Raw genomic sequence first — 24143 nt, forward strand, 5'->3', positions numbered from 1 at the left:
AGTCTAGTAGATCTAGTATAGATTTAGATAGGCGTAGTGAAGTGTATGCACTATGCAACAGTTTATTAAATTTAAGCTAGATCTAGAATAAAATCAGGACACATGTTTGACCCCGTTTGACCCATATTAAATAAGCCAGATTTTTTAATGTGTAGTCAAGCAGCTGCTAAAAATTAAATTTCAATATTTTTTTTTTAGATAGGCCTATCCTGAATAATAATTAAGTTAGCAGTTTTTAAATTATATCAGTCAAAGTAAGCTCTGATATGTGGGGTTTTATATAGACGCAACAATATTTTAAAACAAGACAAAGTATTAAAGTTTACCATTAAAAGCCAAAATAATTACATTCGAAACTACGAACATGATCTAATTCTTCCCCTTTGCTTTTTAATAAACTTCAATAAGAGACACTTTTTATAATGACTTCTAAATACTATGTTGTAATGGTTTTTTTTTTAAATTAACCCAACATTTAGATCTAGATCTAAAATCTAGTCTAGTAGTAGCACCGAATTAAAACTGGTTAGGCCTAGTCTTTGGACTATGGTCTAGCTCTTCCCAAATTAACTAAATATTTTTACCCCCCTTTGATCACGTGACATGAAATGAAATTCGCCATCATGGCGCCAAACATTGCGTAGTGTTGTTGTGAAAATGATAAATTTCATTACATGTAAATTAAAATAGTTCTTTTAAAATAGCATGTTCCATATTATGCTCTCTAGATCTAGAAACAGCCAATGTGACAAAATAGTGTCAGTGTTAATAGAATAGTCATTGCTCAAACACTACAGTTGCTGGTTTGACCAATATTAATATCAATAGGAGACTCATCGGTAATCTATCGTTTTAGGTACGTAAAATCGCCCGCGACTTGTAATGTGAAAAACAGGTGACTCCTTAAATTTTAATAATTATTTCACATTTTGAGGAGGATTTATGTTTTTTAAAATACAAAAATGTTTCCTTGTTCATTTATGTATCTGTTTTTAAACAATTGAATTAAAACTTTACAGTAATAAATGAAGACTAGCGATGTTTCCAACAGATGCAACCATGCTCATTTACTATAGCAGCCATCTTGTTTAAGTTTTATTTTTATAAGATTCAGGGGGAAGTCACTCTATTTTACACATGGCTGCTGTTTATATAGCAAATCATGCTCGCAGACACTGCTATATTGATATATTTAGCCATTGATTTAGGTTTATTATCCATTTATCTATAATATTTGACACAAACATGTCACAATATTCCTCTATTAAAGCCTTGACAATGAGGTTACCTTTTCGTACATTAATAACCGCGGGCGATTTTACGTACCCAAAACGATAGATTACCGACTCATCTGACATGTGGAAAGAAGCTAGATCTAGATATCTAGAGTAGATTAGATCTTAGCGTGTTAAGTTTTTAGTAGTAAGAAATTATGGATAGGTTAGTCGGTTAGTGTCTGTATAATAATTAATAATTAGGATTAATAATTTAATAGGCCTAGGATATTGCCGATTATACAGTATTCTACACTAGGAATCAATCTAATAGTTGGTATGATTGGTTACTATAGAATCTAAATCTAACTGCTAGACTAGTAGTAGTATTGTAATATCGAGTTTAGGTGTATTGGTGGTTGGACTTAGGTGAGGTTTTTGGTTAGGAAGAGTGATAGTGTTACTGATTACGTTGATGCTATACTATTTTACTATTCAATTCTCAACTGTTAAGTAACATAACACCCATTTTTATAGAATTTTATCCTTGTTGTTTGGTTACTGCGAAATGGTTTAACTACTGTATAACACAAGTACACTAAACATCCCATTATAAAAGATTACATAATATAATAAATATATGGTTAGGCCTACAATTACACACCCATTTATGATCAATAACCTAACAGTATCCATTTTTATAAAAAGTTTAATTAAGGCTTTATTAGACTCTTGTACTGTGTAACACTCCACTGTTTTTATACATTTCTCCAAGTAGTTTATTCTAGACATCTGTAAGCAATCCTCTGTCTTAGTCGCATCATAGGTAAACTAAGGATGGTCGACTAACTTTAAAAGTCTGTTACTTTTAGAAGTTAAAGAATTATTTAGTCTGTACAAATGACGCTAACTATTAAACATGATTCATAATCTTTGGACAGGCCAGTAGACTGCCTTGTTTGCTAGAATATGACCAAAGTCTAGACAAAGAGACAATGTAAATTTATTTCTGCCATCTTTTTGTATTTGACAAATTTTTGTGGTTTTTATATAGCTCTCAGCATCTACTGTGAAACAGAAAGCTATTCACCGAATTAACGGAGGTTAAAAATTTTTTGGCATCTATTACCCAACACCCTTTGCAAGATGCCTTTAACAAAAAGTTCCAAAAAGGGCGTTGGAAAGCGTGATGATAGCCCAGGCAAGTAGCACTAGTATAAGATACATTCTAAATAATTGAAAATGATTAGGCCTCTAGGCTAAGTTTTTTAGTTCTTATTAAAACACAAAACACTGGTAGTGCTGTTAGGATTAGTAGTATACAGTATAGATCGGGTAAAGTCCAGAATTAAATTTTGGAAAATAATATTGACAATTGATTGTGGATAAGCCCTGCATTATTTGTGCTTACTAGTGTTTTTGACTTTTTCCTCATGCCTACAGAAGCAGGGCCTTCAAAAAAGGACAAGTATAGCAGCGATGAAGAGGAACAGCCTATTCCAAGAAAAGGCAAAAGTCAAAGTAATTGCACAACCATTCTTTTCATTTGAGAGGCTTTGGTGCTTTTAACTATTTAATTTTAAAAATCTAAATAATGTTGGACTACTAAGCAAGACAATTATCTTTCTATGTACACAGTTACAAAATGTATGTATCAGATCTTAAATTTTTCTATTATTTAACATGTTTTTATAATGCATTTGTAATTGAAAATCCTTAGGTTCCAAAATGTCAAAACAAGGGAAGATAAGTAAAAGAAGCCCTAATGTTATAAGTAAATCAAGTGGTGTGAACTCTGGTCATAATAAGCCTGCAGAGGTAAGGACAGTAGATTTAGTGCTAGCAAAAGTCAAAGTAAAGCTAGTTGATGGCCATTTGCTAACATGTTTTGTGTTTTACCAGTTGTTCCGGAAAGATCTCATCAGTGCTATGAAAATGGCAGATACAGAAATTTTGTACGAGAGTGAGTACCTGGTTATATCTGATCCATGGAGACAAGAGTGGGAGAAGGGGGTGCAGGTGCCTGTCAACGAGGAGGAGATCCCACCTTCACAGATCAGGTAAGTTCCAATCTATAAAGACACGGATTGCCTGAGCTAGACAGGATATGTTTCTGAGTTTTATAGATTGTTTGTTTTAAACGGCACATGCAGTTTCTCTCTTATCTTTATTTTGAAATAAACAACGGTTGTATTGTGAAATAAGATATTGGGATCATTTTAAAATTTAAAAGTAGATTCAGCTAAAATTTTGGGATTTAACAATCAAAATACATGAACTATTTCCACAGGGAAATTAGAAAGCTACCAAAGAATGGAGATTTTAAGCAGTAAGTTAAATTTGTATAATGTAAGCAAAGGAGTATGTGGGAGTTAGGGAGAGACTTTATAATGCTTCGTGTCCTGTCCTTATTTTTACTGCAGAAAACATTTATTTTTTAATGTTTTGTCTTCAACCACATACTTGGTTTTAATATAGCAGTACATTGCTTTTTCTATGTAACCGTTTAATGCAATATCTTCTGTAGGCCTCTACGTAAATATCTTCATGAGAAGGTAGATGATACATATCAAGCCAGCATTCATGAGTTGACTGGGATGCAAGAACTAGCTGAACAGATAGTTCGTTATGACCTGGATGATCAAGATGTCACATGGCTGCAGCTAGTCAATGAAGACAGGGAGGAGATGGGTAAGTCCCCTGGTTTTAGAGCTATTTTTGCCATGGGTAAAGGGAGGAGATGGGTGACTGTTGTACCCTTGGTTTATAACTATTGTTATGGCTAAACTGTTATGTTTTAAACCCAAAGCAATGAGTCTGTCAATATTTAAGCCGTGAAAAGACTAAAGATAATGTTGATGAAATGTTTCATACACATGTCACTTAGAGATAAACATTTTCTAAGCATGGTGGTAACTAAATAGTGATTGGTTAATTTTTTTTTCATAGGCTTACAGTTAATCAATGAATGGAATATGGAGCGAATGATAGAAGAGCTAGAAAATCAGGTAATGATATGTTTATTTGGATACAGCAACTAGCATTTAAATAGGTAATACTGCTATCATTGGTTTTATTATGCCCAAAAGTAAATTTGGCGTTTGCAACAAAAGTTGTATAAATGTTTAACACAATTGATATTTTTACAGTGTTATATTAAAACAAATGCTTTAAAGAAAACAGAGGAAGGCTTAGGCATAGAGTACGATGAAGATGTTGCTTGTGATGTCTGCAGAATGGTAAGTGGAAGATAAATTTCATATCATACTCTAATAACTACACAGCCTGCATCAAGGCAAATACAAATAGTGACAGCCGTAATTGTATATTAAGATCACACTGTATGTAAATCTTTTTTTTCCTCAGCTTGAAAGTGAAGATACAAATGAAATGGTATTTTGTGATGGCTGTGATATATGTGTTCATCAGGTGAGTTGTGGATTTCCTCCAGGTTTTTTGTTTTGTTTCTTACTGTTGGCTACTAATTACTTCCTCATCACACAACTGTCCACAAATCTATCAAACTAACCTGTATTTTTCTACTGTTGGCTACTAATTACTTCCTCATCACTCAACTGTATTTTTCTACTGTTGGCTACTAATTACTTCCTCATCACTCAACTGTCCACAAATCTATCAAACTAACCTGTATTTTTCTACTGTTGGCTACTAATTACTTCCTCATCACTCAACTGTATTTTTCTACTGTTGGCTACTAATTACTTCCTCATCACTCAACTGTCCACAAATCTATCAAACTAACCTGTATTTTTCTACTGTTGGCTACTAATTACTTCCTCATCACTCAACTGTATTTTTCTACTGTTGGCTACTAATTACTTCCTCATCACTCAACTGTATTTTTCTACTGTTGGCTACTAATTACTTCCTCATCACTCAACTGTATTTTTCTACTGTTGGCTACTAATTACTTCCTCATCACTCAACTGTCCACAAATCTATCAAACTAACCTGTATTTTTCTACTGTTGGCTACTAATTACTTCCTCATCACTCAACTGTATTTTTCTACTGTTGGCTACTAATTACTTCCTCATCACTCAACTGTCCACAAATCTATCAAACTAACCTGTATTTTTCTACTGTTGGCTACTAATTACTCCCTCATCACCCAGTTGTCCACAAATCAAACTAACCTGTATTGTTCTACTGTTGCTTGCAGGCTTGCTATGGTATCCAGACAATTCCAGAGGGTAGCTGGCTGTGTAGAATCTGTGCACTAGGAATCAAACCTATGTGTTTGTTGTGCCCTAAACGGGGAGGTGCCATGAAATCAACTAAGTGAGTCACCAGTTTGTCACCAATTAAAATTTACTTGAGTTACCAGTACTTATATGGCTGGGTTAAATTTAAGATGAGGTGGTCTGGAAGGCCTCAAGTTGATATGAGACTTTGTCACCCAGCCCAAGTTGGTTCAAGTAAAAGTTCCCTTTTCAAATCTGACGGTCTATAGGGCAAGTGAAGTAGAGTTCACTTGTTTCTGTGACCTCGGCATATAAAGAGATAGTGTGGTCAGCACTGTGCCCAGCCGCCTTTACTTTCTCTAACGTGAGTTAGGTACCCATCAGAGTTGGGTGGACAGAGATGGTCTACTCACTTGAACCCGGATTCGAACTCAAGACTTACGGGTTAGCAGTCCAGCTCTCTACCACTCCGTCCCCAAGTTGGTTACCAACACATCTTTATCTGCCTCAAATGCTATTTTTTTCGGCCAAAATTAGAGCTATTATATTTTTAGATAGCAGGGGATAATTAGATTTTTAAACTGGAGGTAAATTAACAAGTTTTTAACTAGAAGTTTCTGTTCTCTCAGAAGTGGCACAAAGTGGACCCATGTAAGCTGTGCGCTGTGGATTCCTGAAGTTAGTATAGGCTGTCCTGAAAAGATGGAGCCAGTCACTAAAATATCCAATATCCCTGTAAGTTTTGCTGGCTTTTTGTTTGATCTTTTAACAAGTTAGCAGTCAATGGTTTTGCATCACAATTTAAGCATTTTTATGTGATACATTTCATATTTTTTCTTCTCACATAATAGCCATCAAGGTGGGCCTTAGTGTGTAGCTTATGTAAGGAGCGTGTAGGTGCTTGTATCCAATGTTCTGTCAAGCAGTGTAAGACAGCATTTCATGTCACATGCGGGTTTGCACACAACCTGGACATGAAAACAATAGTTGATGATTCTGATGAGGCAGATGGGATACACTTACGGGTAAAAAAAAATTTATACACTTACGGATAATCCTTTGATACACGTATGAGTTATATATTGTGAGATTTTTATTTTAAACATTTCTTTAATGGTTAATCATTGCAATGGTAAGACGAGTAACTTTAAACATGGGCTACCATCCACAGGCCTACTGTCCTAAACACACAAAGAATAGAAATGCCTCGGATTCAGAGTCCCCAAAGAAAGAAGACAATGTAGACAATGAAAATGAAATATCAGAAGCAGAGATGGCCAAGAAAAGATTAGAGAAGTAAGTAAGATGGTACTCGGGTGACTTGCTCGATTTAATTTATTTTATTACAAGTAGCAGGCTGGGTGGTTTGTATGTTGTTTAGTGGCTGATTAAACCATAGAATATTTGAATGATCCCCAGGCTGAAGCAGATAGAAAGTGAATTTTTTACTTTGGTGGATGTCAATGAGATCGCTGAGAAGTTTTATATACCAGAAGAAGCTGTAGATATTGTAGCTGAGTATTGGAAACTAAAAAGAAAAGTAAGGAATACTTTTGTTAATTATTGGTTTTTGATGGCATTTATTCAAATCATTGTAGCTGTAAATAATATCTGAATTTTATAACAAATATGTGCCATAGGATTATTTCAAGTACTTTGGGATTTGATCTAATAGCACTGTTTCATTCTTTTCTGACCATTAGTGTTGATCAAATGATCTTTAAACCCAACAGTTGTGCATTCTAATTCTAAGTCCTAACCACTTAATCTAAAATAAACACACCATAATATTGCAAATGTGTGTTACCTTTGCCCGTGGTGTATGACTGTAATCTGGGTAGTACGGAGGTACCAGTTATTATTGAGTGAAGTCGTTCAAAAAGTTTGGTAATATTACTGTGCCTGTTTGTGTGTTGAATGAAGTCATTAATAATCAGTTTGGTAATATGAAGATGCTAGTTTGTGAATTGAGTGAAGTCTTTGATAATCTGTTAGCGAAAATTAAAATAAAAAGTTGTATCGCCCAGCTTTTCAAACACCACAAATGCATCTTTATAAAATTTAAACACTACATTTAGATTGAACCTGTTTGCTTGGATTAAAGTAATGTACAAGCTTTGTATTCCAGGTAAATAATAACAAGCCTTTGATAACACCAAAAATGGAAGAAGAGGATCAAATGCAGAAGCAGCAGAAAGACAGTCTGAGTGCTCGGATGAAGATGTTCGTCCACTTGCGCCAGGACTTGGAAAGGGTGAGATAAACGTCATTGCAGACTTAAAACTTTAAAATATGAATAAGTAAATTTTGCTTTATCATTGTAGTATTTTATCAAATTTGTTTCACTTTTAAAAAATTTGACCAGGGAAGTTTTTAACAATACTAAGTTTTTTTTTTCAGGCCCGCAACTTGTGTTATATGATCAGCAAAAGGGAGAAAACAAAGAAACAATTTTTCCAGATCAAAGAGAGTGTTTTCAAAAGTCAAGTTCGTGTTCTCACCGACCCCGACCTTAACCTCAGCGCCAGAGAAGCTGAGAAAGTACGCCAAGAATATCATTTTAATTCCCTGTACAGCAACTATGGCATCCTGGGCGCTCACAGCAGCAAGCAGCCTCGGAATAACCTTTTCACTCTGGAGAATCTCAAAACCCCCAAGGACTTTTCTGACAATGAAAAGACGCAGGATAGCTATGTAAATGAGACAAAATCCTCATCAGGACAGTCCAACCTTGGGAAGGAAGACAGGCAAAGTAGCAAAAGTAAGGCAGCCAAAGGTTCTAAAACTGACAAGGCTAGCCACAGGAAGAATCTGTTTGCCGTTGACACTTTCAACATCATGACAGACTCCCCAGCTGAGAGCAGCGGGGATGAGCACTTATCCACCGCGGCTAAAACCACTCACTCCTCCCAGATGAGCCGGCTGGGCAAAGTCAAGTTAAAGGAGATAGAAGAGGTGTCAGCCACTGGAGATCCCATTGTGAAAACTGTCCCAGAATCCCCCAGCAAGAAGAGCCTGGTCCCCGCCAGTGACTTTGGTAAAAAGTTGAGCCTTTTCCTGCAGTCCAAGACGAAGATGCAGCAGCTGCAGGAGAGGAGGTACGACCAGGTGCGGGAGGCGCTGCACATCGTGGTGGACCAGTCTGAGGACAGCGAGGTGTTCACGTCAGACACCAACACCGTCCTGTCCACGGTTGACCAGCCCAGGAATCTGTTTGAGCAGTTCAGCATGCAGGATAAAAAGTTTGTGTCCTCTCCTGAGATCTCTGGGGACAACAAGTGTAACGTCCAGCCCCTGAGGCATCAGAAAAAGTTGAAGAAACGCAAGCACAGCCGCTCTCCCCCTAAGGTACAAAAACTTCGTCTGCTTGTGTCGCCCTCAGAGCAGTCCAGCAGCTCCAGTGTGTCCGTTAAATCTGAGTTAACACCAGATGTTACGGCAGACGTCGGTGCTCTGACCACTGTCAACTCACAGCTGAGTGCCACAGCCCTACCCTCTGACACTGACTCCCAGCCTCACCCACCTGTCTTATCACCAAAAGGCAGGAAGAAGAAATCCAGAAAAAACCGCAGCCTGACCCCAGACAGAGCTCTGAAATCCAAAAACCTTCTCCTGTCTCCAACCCCTCGGGTTGAACCTGATAGTGTGTATGCCACGCTGGATGGGGACATCTATGTACCCACTGGCAAAATTCTCATGACAGAGAGGACAATTGTCTTAGATGATCCCAAGGAGGAGGACGGGGCGCGTCTGCAAAGTAAGTTGAGGCTGAAGAAGAAAGCCAACTCACCACTCAAGGGTAAGGTCACGTATGAGGTGGTCAAGGATGAGGACGACAGGAAGGACATTTTTGTAGATGACCCACCCAAATTAGAAGCAGAGGCAGAGAAAAATATTTTTGATCGTGTTGTGGAAACTTTGCCATTGGTACCAGATGTTGCTGAAGTCTCCACTCAAAGGAGTGTGCGTTTAAAGAATAAAAACGTGGAGGAAGCATCCCCTGGTAGAAGGACACGACACAGTAAAACTGAGACCGCCGGTCAAACGCGACACAGTAAAACTGAGACCGCTGGTCAAACGCGACACAGTAAAACTGAGACCGCTGGTCAAACGCAACACAGTAAAACTGAGAGCGCCAGTCAAACACAAAACAGTAAAGTGCCTGAGGTGGCTAGTGTGCCAGAGGTGAAAGCTGAGGTTGTCAGTGAAGACCAAGAACCCTCCGAGACAAACAGCCGCAAAAAAAGGCAGCCAAGACGAAAGCGTAATGTGTCCACCAACGACACAGAGAAGGGAGAACTTTCTGATGAAAACTTCCGCCCCAGCGGTGGGTCACCCAAGGTGCCACCCATTGACAAGTCACAACGACCTAAAAGGTCACGGAAAAACAGACTAGTTCATTCTGATGAAACAGATGGGGAAGATGATTCTGATGATTTCCAGGAGAAGCCACATAAAAGAAATCTCTTCACAAAACCAAAGGCTCCCCCTAATGGAGCCCAAAGTGTGCAGTTGATACCCTTGCCTAACAAGCCAGCTCTGAACTGTTTGTTAGATGCTAAAAAACTTGTTGTTAAGGAAGAGCTCTGTAAACAGGTTGGTAATCGCCTAAGCAGGCACCTGAAGGAGAGGGGCAGATGGGGAAGTTTCAATGGAGTTAGCAATCAAACAACTTTAGATAAATTTCTTAAAAGGACAGGCAGTAGTGAAAATGTTTTCTCCAAGCCTGACAGCAAAGTGAATGGCAAAGTGACCAGACCAGATCTCTGCCCCCTGCGGGTCAACAAATCTTCCTCGTTAAACAGCTACAATGATAGCTCTGGGTTGCCAGATGCAGACATGGCCCCAGCGTCACCTGTCAAGTCAGCTGTGTTTGGCTGCCACAGCTCACCTAGGCAAGGCTTGAACAGCTACCGCAGTCCACACAAGAACGACGTCTTGGGGGACCAGAATCTGACACCGTCTAATGACTCAAAAGAGTCTGTGTTTGGCGATGTGGAAAAACTACACAAGCCTTCGCGGCAGCTTTCTTTTGAGGATGTGGGTAAAAAAAATGATATTTCACCAGCCAAGAGCAAGTGTGATTTGGCTGAGGTTGTAAAAACTCCTTCAAAATGTGAACTCTCTGAGTTTTCTGAGGAGAAACTGGACTGTAACAGGAGCTATAGATCTCATTCCCCGCCCTCCAGCGAGGGCAGTTGCGCATCAAGTCGCATCCATCAGCTGGACTCAAGAGAAAGTACCCCAAGTAGGCGCGTCACCAGGAGTTGGATTAACGAAGATGATCAAAGTCCCAACACTCGCTTACGTAAAAGGGAAACTTTGTTAAAAGCCCCTCAGTTTAAATTGTGACAATAAGTAGAATTGTGTGTGTTGGGAAGGGGGGGGGGGTGAGAAAATGTAATTGTGTGATGTGTGGATCATTGGGACTACATTGTATTTTGTTGTGCCAGCGTTGTGCTGGATTAATGTCTAAATGATTGCTTATGTTTGGGTTTTTTTTTTTAAAAGCTTGGTAAAAAGTTAAATTTTTTTAAACAAAACTTGAGGCACAATATTTTTCAAGCAAAGTAATTCTGGACTAGTAAATCCTATGTTTCAAGTTAAAACTTTTTAAAAAAATCCACATGAACCCATCAATACAATGAGCAATATTTTACTGGTAAACAAATAACAAAACTGACATGTTTCTCAGGCCTACCTGCATTTAAAGTAACAGATTTTAACTGGTTCACTAGCTTTTTCTCAATCATCAATACAAATGTATAGAAAATGGCAAACATTAATCACTCTACCATTGTATGTTATTTATAGTAATCTTGTATGAAAGTCTCCACTGTAAATTATTCCTAATGAAATCTGCATGGTTACATGCCCAGACTAGCTGGAGGTTAATTGTGTGAGTGTGTTAGCTGCAGTTAATGCAGTGTTGTTTACATGATCTTCTGGGTGTGTGTGTGTACATGTCATGCACATTATTAAACCGTCTGTTTTAAGATGGTATCACATTCTTGACATTCATTTGTTGATAGTTTTAATCAAATATAAACTTGATGATTTGTGAGTCTAAAATTGATTGTTATCAAAGCCACTCTTCAAATGGTCAATAAATGTCTTTTTTTTTTTTCATTTTAAAAAATACAGCCTTCATGGCTGCCTCCAACATAATACTTATGATCTATTTCATCTGCTCAAGTGTCCCTCAAACATAATGGAATATAAAGTATTGGCTGTGCCTTATAGAAAGTGTATAATTCAAACTTTAAACATTTAGAATCTAGCTCCCATCAATTCATTCAGCTTCTGAAGATGTTCCATCTTGTTTATGCTAGCTGTTTGTTTTAACCAGTCTTTATTGTGAGTGGGTTAGTACAACTAATGCTAATACTCTCGGCTAAAGAAGACATTTTTCCGCATTTTATTTTACATTTACTCATACATCACTGAAGTTTACGTAGGTGGCACTTGTTTAAAACTGGGAAGAAATGTTTATAGACTCGTAAATATGTAAAAATGTACCATTTTCATCTTCCATTGTTGGTTTATGCTGATGTGCATAGTGTTAAGGAAACAAACTGTCCATCTGTTGTAATTAGTGTGTATAGTCGACATTGTTTGTCCTGTGACCTCTGGCGTAATGACACTAGTAGTAGAGATTTACTAAGTTTTATTTGACTGTGATAACTGGGGCTTACAATTAAATTTCATTTGTTTTTTCTAAACACTCAGATTTTTAGAATAAATTCCTGTAGTTTGTCAGCAAACTAAAAAACTTGGTAAACAACATGAGCAACTGGATGGATTCAATTGGCAACAGTTGTATGTACACAGCAGTCCAGTTTTTCTCACATTGACTAATGGCAGCCTCTTATGGGTTTAGTAGTGTGTAGGAAACATCTTACAAAAAAAAGCCATTTGTGGAGTTTTTATTCACAAATAAAATATGTACATCTTTTTCTTTTAAATCAGTTTCTTGTTTTTATTATAATATGTATGTGTTTTGTTTGTGGTGAATCTTGTGTATAATATGTAACTCAGTTTTGACCACTTATTTTGTTCTTATTTCCAAATACACTTACACTTGTCTCAAATGACAACGCAAGAAAATCTCATTTTTAATCTAATTATATATAAAGTTAGTCATTACTAATTATTTTTAAAAAGTTTTAATTTTCATATAGGCCGAAATTAATTACGCTTTTGTATAATTCCGCACTAAAAAGGAGAAAATATATGATTTTCTTTACTTTAAATATTATATAAATATGCACTACTATTTGAAAAACTTAATTAATTCTTTAAAAAATCAAATAAGCATCCAATTAAGTCAAATTTAATGTCAGATTGCAATGTTATCTGATCTTGACTTAGACGCCAAGTTTCTAAGAAATTGGCCTGTTAGAATTGGTTGCAATTTTGCTCACCAGTTTTGATCCATATTAAAGTTTAAAGACAAAAGAATGACAGACAGAGAAAGTAAGTGAAATAAAAGCTTGTAGAAATTACCTAAATTTGGCAACATCAGGGGAGAAAACAGAATTAAATACTACCAATGGTTCTATCACTCAGCTGAGCTTTGTTATGGATGATTTTTCTAAAGAACCCATCAGGAATGGTAAAAAGTTAGATTGGTTTTTAAAGGAAATATTTTATAATCTGTGTTGTACTGATCTTAAGTATTAGCCAAGCGCACAAAACCAGCTCAATCTAGACAGGTTTAATTTTTAAAATTCATAATTGCTAAAAAGTAGAAAAAGAGCAAATATAAAAATCCTTTATAACAAGCTTTTTAAATGCACTGAAAATTTTAAAAAATATACTCTTCAGTAAAGGCATTGGTCAGAGAAAATATTACGATGAGATTTCATTAACAACCAATGCTTTTATTAACACTAACATAGGTACTTATGTAGTAACCAAGATGTCACAATTTCCCCAAATAGATGTGGAGGCATACAGTCTGCCCAAGTTGTCACAATTTCCCCCAAATAGATGTGGAGGCATACAGTCTGCCCAAGTTGTCACAATTTCCCCAGAGAGATGTGGAGGCATACAGTCTGCCCAAGATGTCACAATTTCCCCAAATAGATGTGGAGGCATACAGCCAAGAGAGCTAAATATGCTTCATTTTTTTTTTTACTTCATGCTTCATCAAGCAAAAAAATGTTAAAAGATACAAATCAAAACAAACAGTTAAGCAAATGGACTTTTATTTTTAGCATTTCCACTGATGACTGTATATATAGGGAAAATGAAAGGGTAAAATACTATATCAAATTTGTGATGTAAGTGTAAGGTTTCTATATTAAAACAAAATGAAAATTTTGCAATAAATATTACAATCAAAGCATTCATGAAGCTTGCACTGGTGGGGTTAAAAGGCAAGCTACTCAAAGATTCTTCAATGACACATTCATGATCAAGATAAAATTGCACAAGCTGTTTTTAATACTTTAGGTTTTTAAAAAAAATTAATCTTGTGAGATGTACAAATGAAACAATTATTAATAGAAGTTGAATTGCACAATGCCCAACGTAGAACACACATTTAATAAAATAAATGAGAAAAAGACAATAGCAAACCAAACTTGAAGGTAGTGGCTGATGTGATGTACAAAGTTTCTGTAATTTGCTTTTAAATGGGGGATAAAACTTCTTGCTATACAATACACTAGATTCGAATTTTTTTTTTTTAAATAAAGCTATTTTATAGATGCTGAACAATATATTTTTATTTTTAAATAAATCTGAAAACCTTCTGGTTAAATATCTCATCAGTTTCCCTGCATCTAATAGAAAACACAGAAAAATATGTATCACAAATAGTGGAGATAATGCTTTACATCAAAATAAAAAAAATCACTGTTCTAGTACTAAGCAGTATAAAAAAATGTTTTTATCAAACACATTTTGATTTGGTCTTAGTTTGAGTGTTTTCATCAACACAATCTTTGAAATTTTTACCCAGGCTGATTACAAAAAGGAATGTTATAATGGCCAAAGTTCTCTACTTGGGATGTTAACAGAAATCCTAGAATCAATAAACAAGGATGTGAGCAATGACAAATTTAACTACAGTACAATCAAGTAAAATCACAATCCAACTGTAACAGGAACTCAAATCTAAAAGCTCATCTCAACCACAGTGAAGTAATAAATATTCACATTTATAACACCAATCAAATCACAGTCTCTAATTAGTAATTAATTAATTAATAAATGCATCTATTCACATTTTGTTTGCAGAGACATGAACAGCAGGAAAAAAAATATGTACAAACACAATTTTAGAATGACTAATTATGCACAAGTATATAGACAAATCTTTGTAAGTAGATCCATTTGAATGGTAAATTATAATTAAAATTGTATTTACAAAGTAAGTTTCCTAAGACAAAAATTGCTTGGTCACAAGGAATCATTAGGAATCAAAAATTAGAAAATCATGCTAGATTATAGTCAAAATAATGACAGCACCTAAATAATATTTAAAATTTGACATTCAGATCCCCTACATCTTAAAATGGACAAGTGTTCAATCACGGGCTGAAAGCAAACCCCCAGATCTCTATTCATGGTTTACAGACACATTTAAGTTAACTCAAAAATATATTATTTTTGTGTTTGACATTCAAATATTTTACAGGTAAAAAGTTGAATTAAGCTAGCAAAGAATAAAAAAAACTGTGCCATTGCAGAATATTAAAAAACATCACACGGCCACTAAACCAAGCAAAACCATAATATGTTATTTTCATCAAGTACAACACCTGTAGCCAGTGATGTAACCATTTCCAGGTTAGTGGCAGACTAGCAATTACTTCTAATCTAAGTCTTATGACCACATAAATGTATAGTATCCATATGCTTGGCATAAAGTCAGACTGCATCTAGCAGTATGGCTAATTTTAAGAAAAAGTCCAAATATTATAAAGATTTATTACTATAGATAACAATTAAACTTCTCCGTTTAGCTATATACAATTACTACAGTGAGCTAAAATAAATTTTGAAAAATTCATTTTGTAAAGAGAAGTAAGAGAATGACTAACACCTTAACAGCACTATAGAAAAAGAACTATCTGATAGAGTTTTAGCTCGGTTGTTTGATTTTGCTACTGTTATCCCTCCATTTATTTCTTCTTGGCTTTAGGTGAAGCTGACTGGAAGACGCTGCTGGCAGCCATTAAGTTCTCAATGTACTGACCCAGTACCTGGTTCTCTGACTTCAACTTGAGATTTTCCACTTTCACAGAATCCACACGAGATGATAAATCTGTCAAAAGAAATACAAATTAAAAATTATACCGTCATACTTTTAATTAATAAAAAGTAACAATATGTTACTGGGTACTTGGGAAACATTTTGAGAATTAATATGTAGGTAATAATAAAAACATGGGGTAGAGTGGGTAGATGGTGGAGAGCATAACTGATAACCTAAAAGTCTCTAGTTTGGATCCTGGACTAAGGTCCATAAGACTTCCCTTAGGTCCACCCAGCTCTGATGGTTATCTGACTACAGTAAAGATGGCTAGGTATTAAAATAACCACAATATAGAACACACTATCAACTGATATGCCCAAGGCACAGAAACAGATGGACTCTACTTTATCTGTCCTATTGACCGCCAGATCTGATGAATGGGTAACTATTTTTTTAATAATAAAAATTTTCATTAATTCAAAGATAATGTAACAGTTAAAACAGTGGATCAGTTTACGGCTTTGGTACAATAACTCAGCCTCATTCACAACATGCAAGGAGGGAACTCTAGTCTGAGATGGGCAGAGCAAAATAAAAATTAAATATCAAACAAAAAGTAGCTAACTAACACCATCAAGTGACATTCATAAAAATAGTACTAGAAGACAATAATTCAAAAGTGTTTTTAAAAAATACTTACCATCTAATGTGTTTTGCCTCTCTAAAACCTGTGCTATTAACCGCTGTTTTTCTTCCTGGTCATCCAAATTAGCGTCAGGATCAAGACCTAGAAACAGATTTCAAATTTGAAACATACTTTTATGCACTTGAAATTAACAAATATAGGCCTACTGGTATTTAAATAACATTAACAAATAACTATAATTTTATGAAAAAAATGTAATATGGGTGTAGTGTAGCATTGTTACTCACTAATTGGGCTAGTCAATCCTATATACAAATTCTTGTTTTCATTTTCAGGTGTATGATGATCACCTTGTATGGAGAAACATAACAAAAAAATATTAGAAAATCAAAATAATGAGCCACCTCAGATTGCTAAAGACTACTCCAGGTTCATTAAACATGTGAGACTAAAATTATAGTGAATTAAGGCATACATGGTGGGGTTCTTCATAAAAAGTGTGCTATACTATAAAGAAAAGATAAAATAAAGACATTTATGATGGAATTAAAGTAGTCGTTATTGTCAAGAATTTTAATTTAAAAAAATAATAATTAGGCCTAGGTGTGCTGCCATGTTGTAACAGTTTGACTTGTTTTAAATGTACATAAACGCATTACTGAAAGTACTAGCACATAGAGCAGGCTAGTGCATTCATTAGTGATAAGATTGTGTTTTCATGTCATTATCAATACAAGTAATATCTAGGCCCTATAACTAATAATAATAGGACTATAATCTATTGTTATTTTTAAGTATTAATTATTATAAATATTAATAATTAAATAATTAGCCTACAGGATTTGTTGGCAACAAGTTTTATAAGTTGAACCAGCTCACCTTGGTCGCTATCACTTGATAGTTGGACATTGCTTAACTGGTCATTTTCCCTGGCTGACATGCTGACTTGAAAATATTATCTTTAGACAATAATTATCAGGCACGGACCAAGAAGTAGACTAACAACAATATAACGGTAGATATTAAATAATAAGTCCCAACAACGATGTGTACTGTGTTAGTTATCAATCCAGTTGGTGGTCAGCATCGGGTTGGGGACCGTCACTCCTGTGGCTTTTTCGAAGTCGAGAAGTTTTTTTCTAAATCTGGTGATCTATGTCTTAGAAAAATTGGCTCACGTGGAATTACAAATGACCACGCAAAAAATAAAAAATGGAAAACACTATTAAACTAGAATATACAAACAAAAATGTCTCTTATTCCAGTGAAAATCAGTGTTTCATTTATATGGGAACCATGATAATGTGCATCACGTGATCGACGTCATAAAAAGCTGCGTACACAGTTCGCGACTGGACATTCGCCGCGGATCCACAGTTTACCTTGGATATGAGAGAATGAGAGAATCGCGTTCAATCGTAGATCTAGACATGCCACTAAGATCAGTGAAACAATAAATAAGTGTAGGGGATGTTTGAGTGAAAGTGATGCACGTTTTCTATGGATATTTATGTAAATCAACTATTTTAAGGTACATTTTGACATTTGTTTTTAAATTTAATTGTAATTGGTTTATTTTTGTTGCGTAACATAAAAAGGGAATAGCAAACACGGAGATGTCGTCTGCTCCGCACGAGGAAGACAGTTGACATTGTTTACTATTTGTTTTCTTTCACCGAGCGAACTGCGAAGTCGTCTTGTTGTGTGTGGTGACACGCAACAATGAAAATTTCCTTTTTTAACTTTAACATTTGTCATGTCTTGTTAAATATTGTGTTTACTTTTTTTTGTCTCTCGGCTCTAAACACATTAATCATTAATTTAGTTGTTTTTATTTAGCCTTGGCTACTAGGCTAGCCATATAACTCGCAACAACTACTGGACTATTACATCGCAGTTCACAAATCTCTTTAAAAATATATAGATCTAGATCTATTAAAACCGGTATTCTTTATCCAGATTTCTAGATCTAGAAGTATTTTACGGATATCTCTAATCGACTTAATAAAAATTTAAATATGTAGATCTAGGCCTACATAATATTTAAATATAGGCTTTATTATGTACGTAGGTTTAATTCTTCACATTAGGTATATATATATATATATATATATATAGGCCTAAAGGCCTATTTATTAAGTAGCATACTGTAGTCTGCTCTGGAATGTGGATTTAGTAGCCAATGTCTATGACGTTATGTTTAGTATAACTATAAATAGTTACAGTATTAAAGGTGAACGTTTAATAATTTATATAGGCTAAACAAATTTACATATAAAATCTAGACTTACTACTATTATGGGGCCATCCATAAATGACGTCACGCTTTTTGACGATTTTTTACCTCCCCTTAACCTCCGTCACACATCGTCACAAAAAGCCAGCCCCCCCCCCTAAAATGACGACACACATCAGCCTACGCCCCCCCCCCCCCCTCTAAATGGCAGTTTAATTTTTCTTAAAATACGATATTTTTTCCAGAATCTCGTCTGAACTCTGTCAACATAGAGTATTTTAATCAATACCTATTACAATTTATTAAAACAGTTTTCTAACACGCGAAATAACGGCTAAAATTCGTTTTCTAACATTGCTTTTTTATGATGCAAAAGTATGACGTCACACCATCTGAACCCACACAATGTCACAAAATTATCTACAAGTGTGACGTTATTTATGGACGACGCCTATTAATCCTAATATATAAATCCCCACGTTCGCACATCTCTCTCTCTCTCTCTTTCTCTGTCCGCAAAAAATTTTCGCCGGACATCACGTCAGAATCGGCAGCGATATATCGAGAACTTTTTACGGACTTTTGTTGAAAAAAATATGTTAGATGTTTTAAATGTATAACCACAAAATTATTTAAAGAAGAAAAATAAAAAATAAAGGCGTATTCGAATATAGAGAAACAGTATTATTTATGCAACCGGAAAAGCATTAATATATGTGAAAAAGAACGCATAAAACTGTGACGTCACTATTGCTTATACATTAACTAATGACGTCATCTGCCGTGTTTAGAATGAAAAGAAATGAACTATTTCATTCAAATTTGATTTAGATCTACGTACACTATGAAATGTATACAATACAATTTTTCCGGCCTAAACTCATAAAATTTATTTTATGTATTTGGATTCTAGATCTAGAGATTCTAGATCTAGACTAAATCTAAATCTACGCAATAACTAGATCTAGACGTAGACGCTAAGATCTAGATTTAGACTCTAACTTCTCTAAAATCAATTCCAAAAATAAATTTCTATATTAGGACTAAACTATTTCAAGACTTATTTATTTTATACAAAATCTTTGTTATGAACTGGCTAATTTGGGATAAAAAATTAATTTGAAAGAATAGGCATATTCGCGTAAGTTAAGATTTTAAAATACGTGTTACATTCTCCGTATTTTATAAGGTGCCTAAATAGCGGAGATGTTAGTGTACATTAAACCACGCAGGTGGTGCGGGTTCGAGACACAGCAAGTCAGCTTGGTTAATGTATTCTTTTTTATTATGCTCGGGCTAAACTTAAAAAAAAAATTCTTTTAGGAATCTAGCTCTAGATCTAGATTGTCGGGTGTCCGATAGGGCACTTCCCGGCGCCGCAGGCGCTTCAAATTTGGCATGATCTTGCCTTGGTGCGACAGAACACGGGGGCCGGTTGGCCGAAAAGTCTACGATGTGGGGGGCAAAACTGACCTCGACTGACCGGTACCTTATATGAGCTATAAATCGAAAAAAAATGTCCACGGAGGAACCTCTTCATAACTCTTGAGGTCGTAGACCGACCTTCGGGCGAATTAATTAAGCATTCAAATTCTCAATGTTTTCGAAAGCCTAAGCGAAGCTGGGCAGCATGCCTAGTATACTATATGAGTCTTAGATTTCCATTGTAAACTAAATTATATATCCAAAACTGTGTTTCTTTATATCTTCATACAATTGTCTTTTTTATTGGTTTGTATTTTGCAAAATTAACCATTGATGTGAAGAGTTAGTTAAACCTCTGTATTTATGAATTAATTTTTAGAACGTGTTATTTTATTGCTAGATTAATTTGTTTATTGTTACATTTCAATAGCTACTAGTAACTCTGCGCATAAATATACAAACATGCTTTCAACAACTTTATGATCTGGGGCCACTATTCGTGTAACAGTTAAATCACCATAGGGCGAGTCAACGTCTTACCTAGTTATAGCTATAGAGCGCTGAGAGTGGACGCTGGCTGATTGTACCATGATGCTCCTATCCATTGGCGTCACAAATGTAGGGGCGGGGATGCGGACCCCGATGTAGCAGGGGTTAGTTCCATGCTACTTTTAATTTCTGATAGACGCGAATACTCGTCCATTAAAATTTCATCTTACCGGCGCTTGAGAACGAATGCGAAAGCTTTCAAATGGTCATATCGTGTTGGCTGTAGTATGGGACGGGGAATTTTCTCCTGGTCAGACCCCCCCCTCCACCTCCCTTAATTTCTCCCTCGACATTCACCCACTGTCCATAAAAAAATTGACCCAAATATAATCTCAACATGTAACCTAACCATAAGTATGAAGTGAGGAAATAATTATCGGAAGAGTCAAGGTTAGGGCTAGCGTTAGGGTTTGACATAGGGGTAATTGCCCGGTGTGTGTGTGTGGGTGGGGGGAGGTCTAAAAGTAATTGACAGTTGGGTAATGTCCCTACCTAGTTTAACGGTCGTACACCCTTTCACCTTGCTTTATCAGTAACATCATTGCCATGTTTACTCTTTAATGATCCGTTTCTTTTAAAGAAATCGATTTTCGGCTTTACATATCCACCCCCGTGGAGGAATCTCAGAGATCACAGGGTTGAGAAAATGAAAAGATAAACTTTGCTTAATTGATTAAAAGCCACATACCACTAACCACATAACTCAGGGGCGTTGTCAGGGTGTGGGTTAGGGATGATCCTCTCCTAGCGGCCTTAAAATGTTATAGTTCTTAAGATTATATAATTGGTGGGGGGAAACTAAAGGGTCTACCGTGAATGTGTTAGCAATAAATACGTTTAATCGACGGTGTTGCATAACTGTCACAGTGACCACAACTAGAACCACAAAAACTGTCACCGTGTCATACAACTGTCACCGTGTCATACAACGGTCACAGTGAACACGACTACAACTACCAAAACAGTCAGCACGCTAGCTGAGACTACTGAAGGATAACTTGAAATGATTTGATCGAACGAATACAGCACCGGAATCGTAGAGTGGTGAAATCGATTTCTTGTGTGTTATAGCAAGCGTGCCGGGACTTGAGATTCTTAGTTTAGTTACATTCGACTAAAACCTTTTTTTCCGCCCCCCCCCCCCCCCCGTTATTTCCTCATCCACCAACTACCACCACAGTAACACAGTTTAAAACACCAGCATTTTGTAAGCTTGAGTCACCCGTGCTCCGACAGCGATACTTGCTACACACGTCCCTTAACAGTAGAGCTGTGTAATCTAATTAATCGCTCAAGTAAATTGCTAATTAATTAAGGCAATATTTGTATTGACCATCGTGTATTTGTATTAAATATTGAGTGATTAGCTATTGAGTTATTAGGAAGTTTCCAATTCAATGTGGCCGCCCTAATGGCCGACGGAGTAGAGCGCACCAGTTTCTGTGATTATGTGGTCAGTCCTGTCCAGCCGTCTTTACCCTCCCCTACTCCAGTCAAGTTCCCATCAGAGCCGCATTCACATGTACACAATTAAAAGTTGCCACAAAAAAAAGAAGAATATTATTAAGTTTGACTTAATCTCCGATCATTTTAACAGCACTCACTAGAATCATCTCTAATTTTTAGCGCAATTTCCATTCTGGAGAATTGCGTTTATTAACTCGTCATTTCTGGGAATGGATGGATGGATGAATGTGTGTCCGGGCTTTAAGTCGTATCTCCTCCTCAACGAAGCAATATCGATGACTAGTTCCAAAAGCAATTATGTTAAGCAAGTTACAAGAATGAGCATAGGCCATAAAAATTCCGGGTTTCTTTCATGTATTTCCCGTAAAAGCCAAAAAACCTCGAAAAAATGCAGTTTTTTGCCCATATCTCGGCAACCAGACCACTTAGCGACTTGAAACATGTACCAATCGATTCCTGCCATAATTTAGAACAATATTGCCGAAGAAAGTTTTCAAAAATATCCTCTCGTTCGGTCACAAATTTTAAAATTACATAAACACCTACAAACCGATCGCTCTTCTAGCTTGAACGCACCCCATCATTATACGTCAGAGCTATTTTTAGATAACATAAGGAAAATGCGCATAAATGTCACTAGACTTTTTTAATTAACTTGCGCGCCTACTGAACGTGATGGCGCAGCCATGGAACGCGATGACGCATCTATTGAACGTGATGACGCGTGTGGTGTGGTTGTATATACATGCCGGAAGTAGAGATCTATCATCTTAATGATTATCATGTTGATAATCAAGTTCAACTAACCAATGGTTTTAATGACCCTGCTCTTGATTTCAAGGTGCTGAGTTTAGTTAGTAGTTAGGTTTATTTAATAAAAAACGTTTTAATAACTAACCAATGGTTTTACTAACCCTGCTCTTGATGTACGCTACGACAGAGCTATTTTTAGATAACATAAGGAAATTGCGCTAAAATTGTCACTAGACTTTTTAATTAACTTGTTTTTTTTTAAATTCTCCCTTTCTATAGCCGTAGGCGGGCCGTCATTATCTTCGGGTTTTAGAAACTTATTTAGAAATTTAAATGCACTATTATGGTTCTAAATTTTTGTCTTTTTAAAAACATTTATATCTTGATTTAAGTGATTTTTTAAAAACCCAAAAAGTAAAAACGTCATCGTTTTTAAATTGCCATTGCGAAAAGTCTATGAGCAGTCCTGCTATTGATTTCTGTGACAGGTTTTAAAACACAGCGACTGTCAGAATCTATTTGAACGAATTCTCGTTAACAAATTGGGTTTAGAAAGATTGGGAAGAAAAGGGGGGGGGGGGAATTCCCCTGTAGTTAACACGTCACACGCGCCGTAGGAGATTGGAAGTGGGGGGGGGGGGGGGCTATGTTGCGGTGATCACAGCATGGGTAGACTGTAAGGTCAGTCACGTGGGTGGATAGGTCAGTCTAACGCGGGTAGACTGAGGTCAGTCATATGTAGGTAGACTGAAGTCAGTCATATGTAGGTAGACTGAGGTCAGTCATATGTAGGTAGACTGAGGTCAGTCATACGTAGACTGAGGTCAGTCATATGTAGGTAGACTAAGGTCAGTCATATGTTGGTAGACTGAGGTCAGTCATATGTAGACTGAGGTCAGTCATATGTAGGTAGACTGAGGTCAGTCATATGTAGGTAGACTGAGGTCAGTCATATGTAGGTAGACTGAGGTCAGTCATACGTAGACTGAGGTCAGTCATATGTAGGTAGACTGAGGTCAGTCATATGTAGGTAGACTGAGGTCAGTCATATGTAGGTAGACTGAGGTCAGTCATATGTAGGTAGACTGAAGTCAGTCATATGTAGGTAGACTGAGGTCAGTCATATGTAGGTAGACTGAGGTCAGTCATATTTAGACTGAGGTCAGTCATATGTAGGTAGACTGAGGTCAGTCATATGTAGGTAGACTGAGGTCAGTCATATGTAGGTAGACTGAAGTCAGTCATATGTAGGTAGACTGAGGTCAGTCATCTATAAAAATAGTTTCGCTGTCTGTCTATCTATCTATCTATCTATCTATCTATCTATCTATCTGACAAGAACGCTCTAGAGAAAACACAAGGAAAATAAAAACATGCACAGTAATTCGAAAAACGAAGTATGACGTCGACACATTTAGCACAGATTAGAAAATAATCTCAAG

At 36.2% G+C, this 24143-nt stretch overlaps 3 protein-coding genes across 5 annotated transcripts in view; 2 read left to right on the forward strand and 1 right to left on the reverse strand.

The window, feature by feature from the left end:
* The first annotated feature begins 607 nt into the window (after nt 1–607).
* Nucleotides 608–12377, forward strand: LOC131935094 (PHD finger protein rhinoceros). Of its 2 annotated transcripts, XM_059291408.1 has the most exons (17): nt 608–676; nt 2269–2415; nt 2658–2735; nt 2935–3032; nt 3117–3274; nt 3505–3543; nt 3742–3905; nt 4164–4222; nt 4364–4453; nt 4581–4643; nt 5397–5515; nt 6048–6153; nt 6270–6443; nt 6590–6714; nt 6838–6958; nt 7547–7672; nt 7819–12377. In XM_059291408.1, the coding sequence occupies exons 2-17, from the start codon at nt 2361–2363 to the stop codon at nt 10768–10770; spliced, it is 4527 nt and encodes a 1508-aa protein (XP_059147391.1). In that variant the 5' UTR covers nt 608–676; nt 2269–2360; the 3' UTR covers nt 10771–12377. The 2 variants fall into 2 exon arrangements, with proteins under 2 accessions (XP_059147391.1, XP_059147392.1); XM_059291409.1 differs by lacking the exons at nt 608–676; nt 2269–2415; nt 2658–2735; ... (2 more) ...; nt 3505–3543; nt 3742–3905 and adding an exon at nt 3952–3958.
* Nucleotides 12378–13611: 1234 nt separating this feature from the next.
* Nucleotides 13612–17570, reverse strand: LOC131935099 (short coiled-coil protein B-like). The gene is made up of 4 exons (XM_059291416.1): nt 17151–17570; nt 16559–16621; nt 16326–16412; nt 13612–15694 (listed from the first exon to the last, which is right to left on the reverse strand). Exons 1-4 carry the CDS (start codon nt 17209–17211, stop codon nt 15552–15554), a joined length of 354 nt encoding a protein of 117 aa, XP_059147399.1. The 5' UTR covers nt 17212–17570; the 3' UTR covers nt 13612–15551.
* Nucleotides 17571–17584: 14 nt separating this feature from the next.
* Nucleotides 17585–24143, forward strand: part of LOC131935096 (uncharacterized) — a 164302-nt gene continuing 157743 nt past the window's right edge. For both annotated transcript variants that reach the window (XM_059291411.1, XM_059291412.1), the window contains exon 1: nt 17585–17802. The gene's annotated coding sequence lies outside the window, so the exon portion shown is untranslated. The remainder of the gene's footprint in view (nt 17803–24143) is intronic.

The sequence above is a fragment of the Physella acuta genome, unplaced genomic scaffold (genome assembly GCF_028476545.2).
Source record: "Physella acuta isolate Inbredline_101_S28 unplaced genomic scaffold, ASM2847654v3 ptg000131l, whole genome shotgun sequence".
In the NCBI taxonomy this organism is placed as follows: Eukaryota; Metazoa; Mollusca; class Gastropoda; family Physidae; genus Physella; species Physella acuta.

Coding starts and splice junctions, on each gene's coding strand:
- LOC131935094 (XM_059291408.1), top strand. CDS start 2,361: ATGCCTTTAACAAAAAGTTCCAAAAAGGGCGTTGGAAAGCGTGATGAT. Junction 2,416..2,657: donor AAAGCGTGATGATAGCCCAG/GCAAGTAGCACT, acceptor TCATGCCTACAG/AAGCAGGGCCTTCAAAAAAG. Junction 7,673..7,818: donor TGCGCCAGGACTTGGAAAGG/GTGAGATAAACG, acceptor TTTTTTTTTCAG/GCCCGCAACTTGTGTTATAT.
- LOC131935099 (XM_059291416.1), bottom strand. CDS start 17,211: ATGTCAGCCAGGGAAAATGACCAGTTAAGCAATGTCCAACTATCAAGT. Junction 16,622..17,150: donor ATCAAGTGATAGCGACCAAG/GTGAGCTGGTTC, acceptor TCTCCATACAAG/GTGATCATCATACACCTGAA. Junction 15,695..16,325: donor GAGGCAAAACACATTAGATG/GTAAGTATTTTT, acceptor TTCTTTTGACAG/ATTTATCATCTCGTGTGGAT.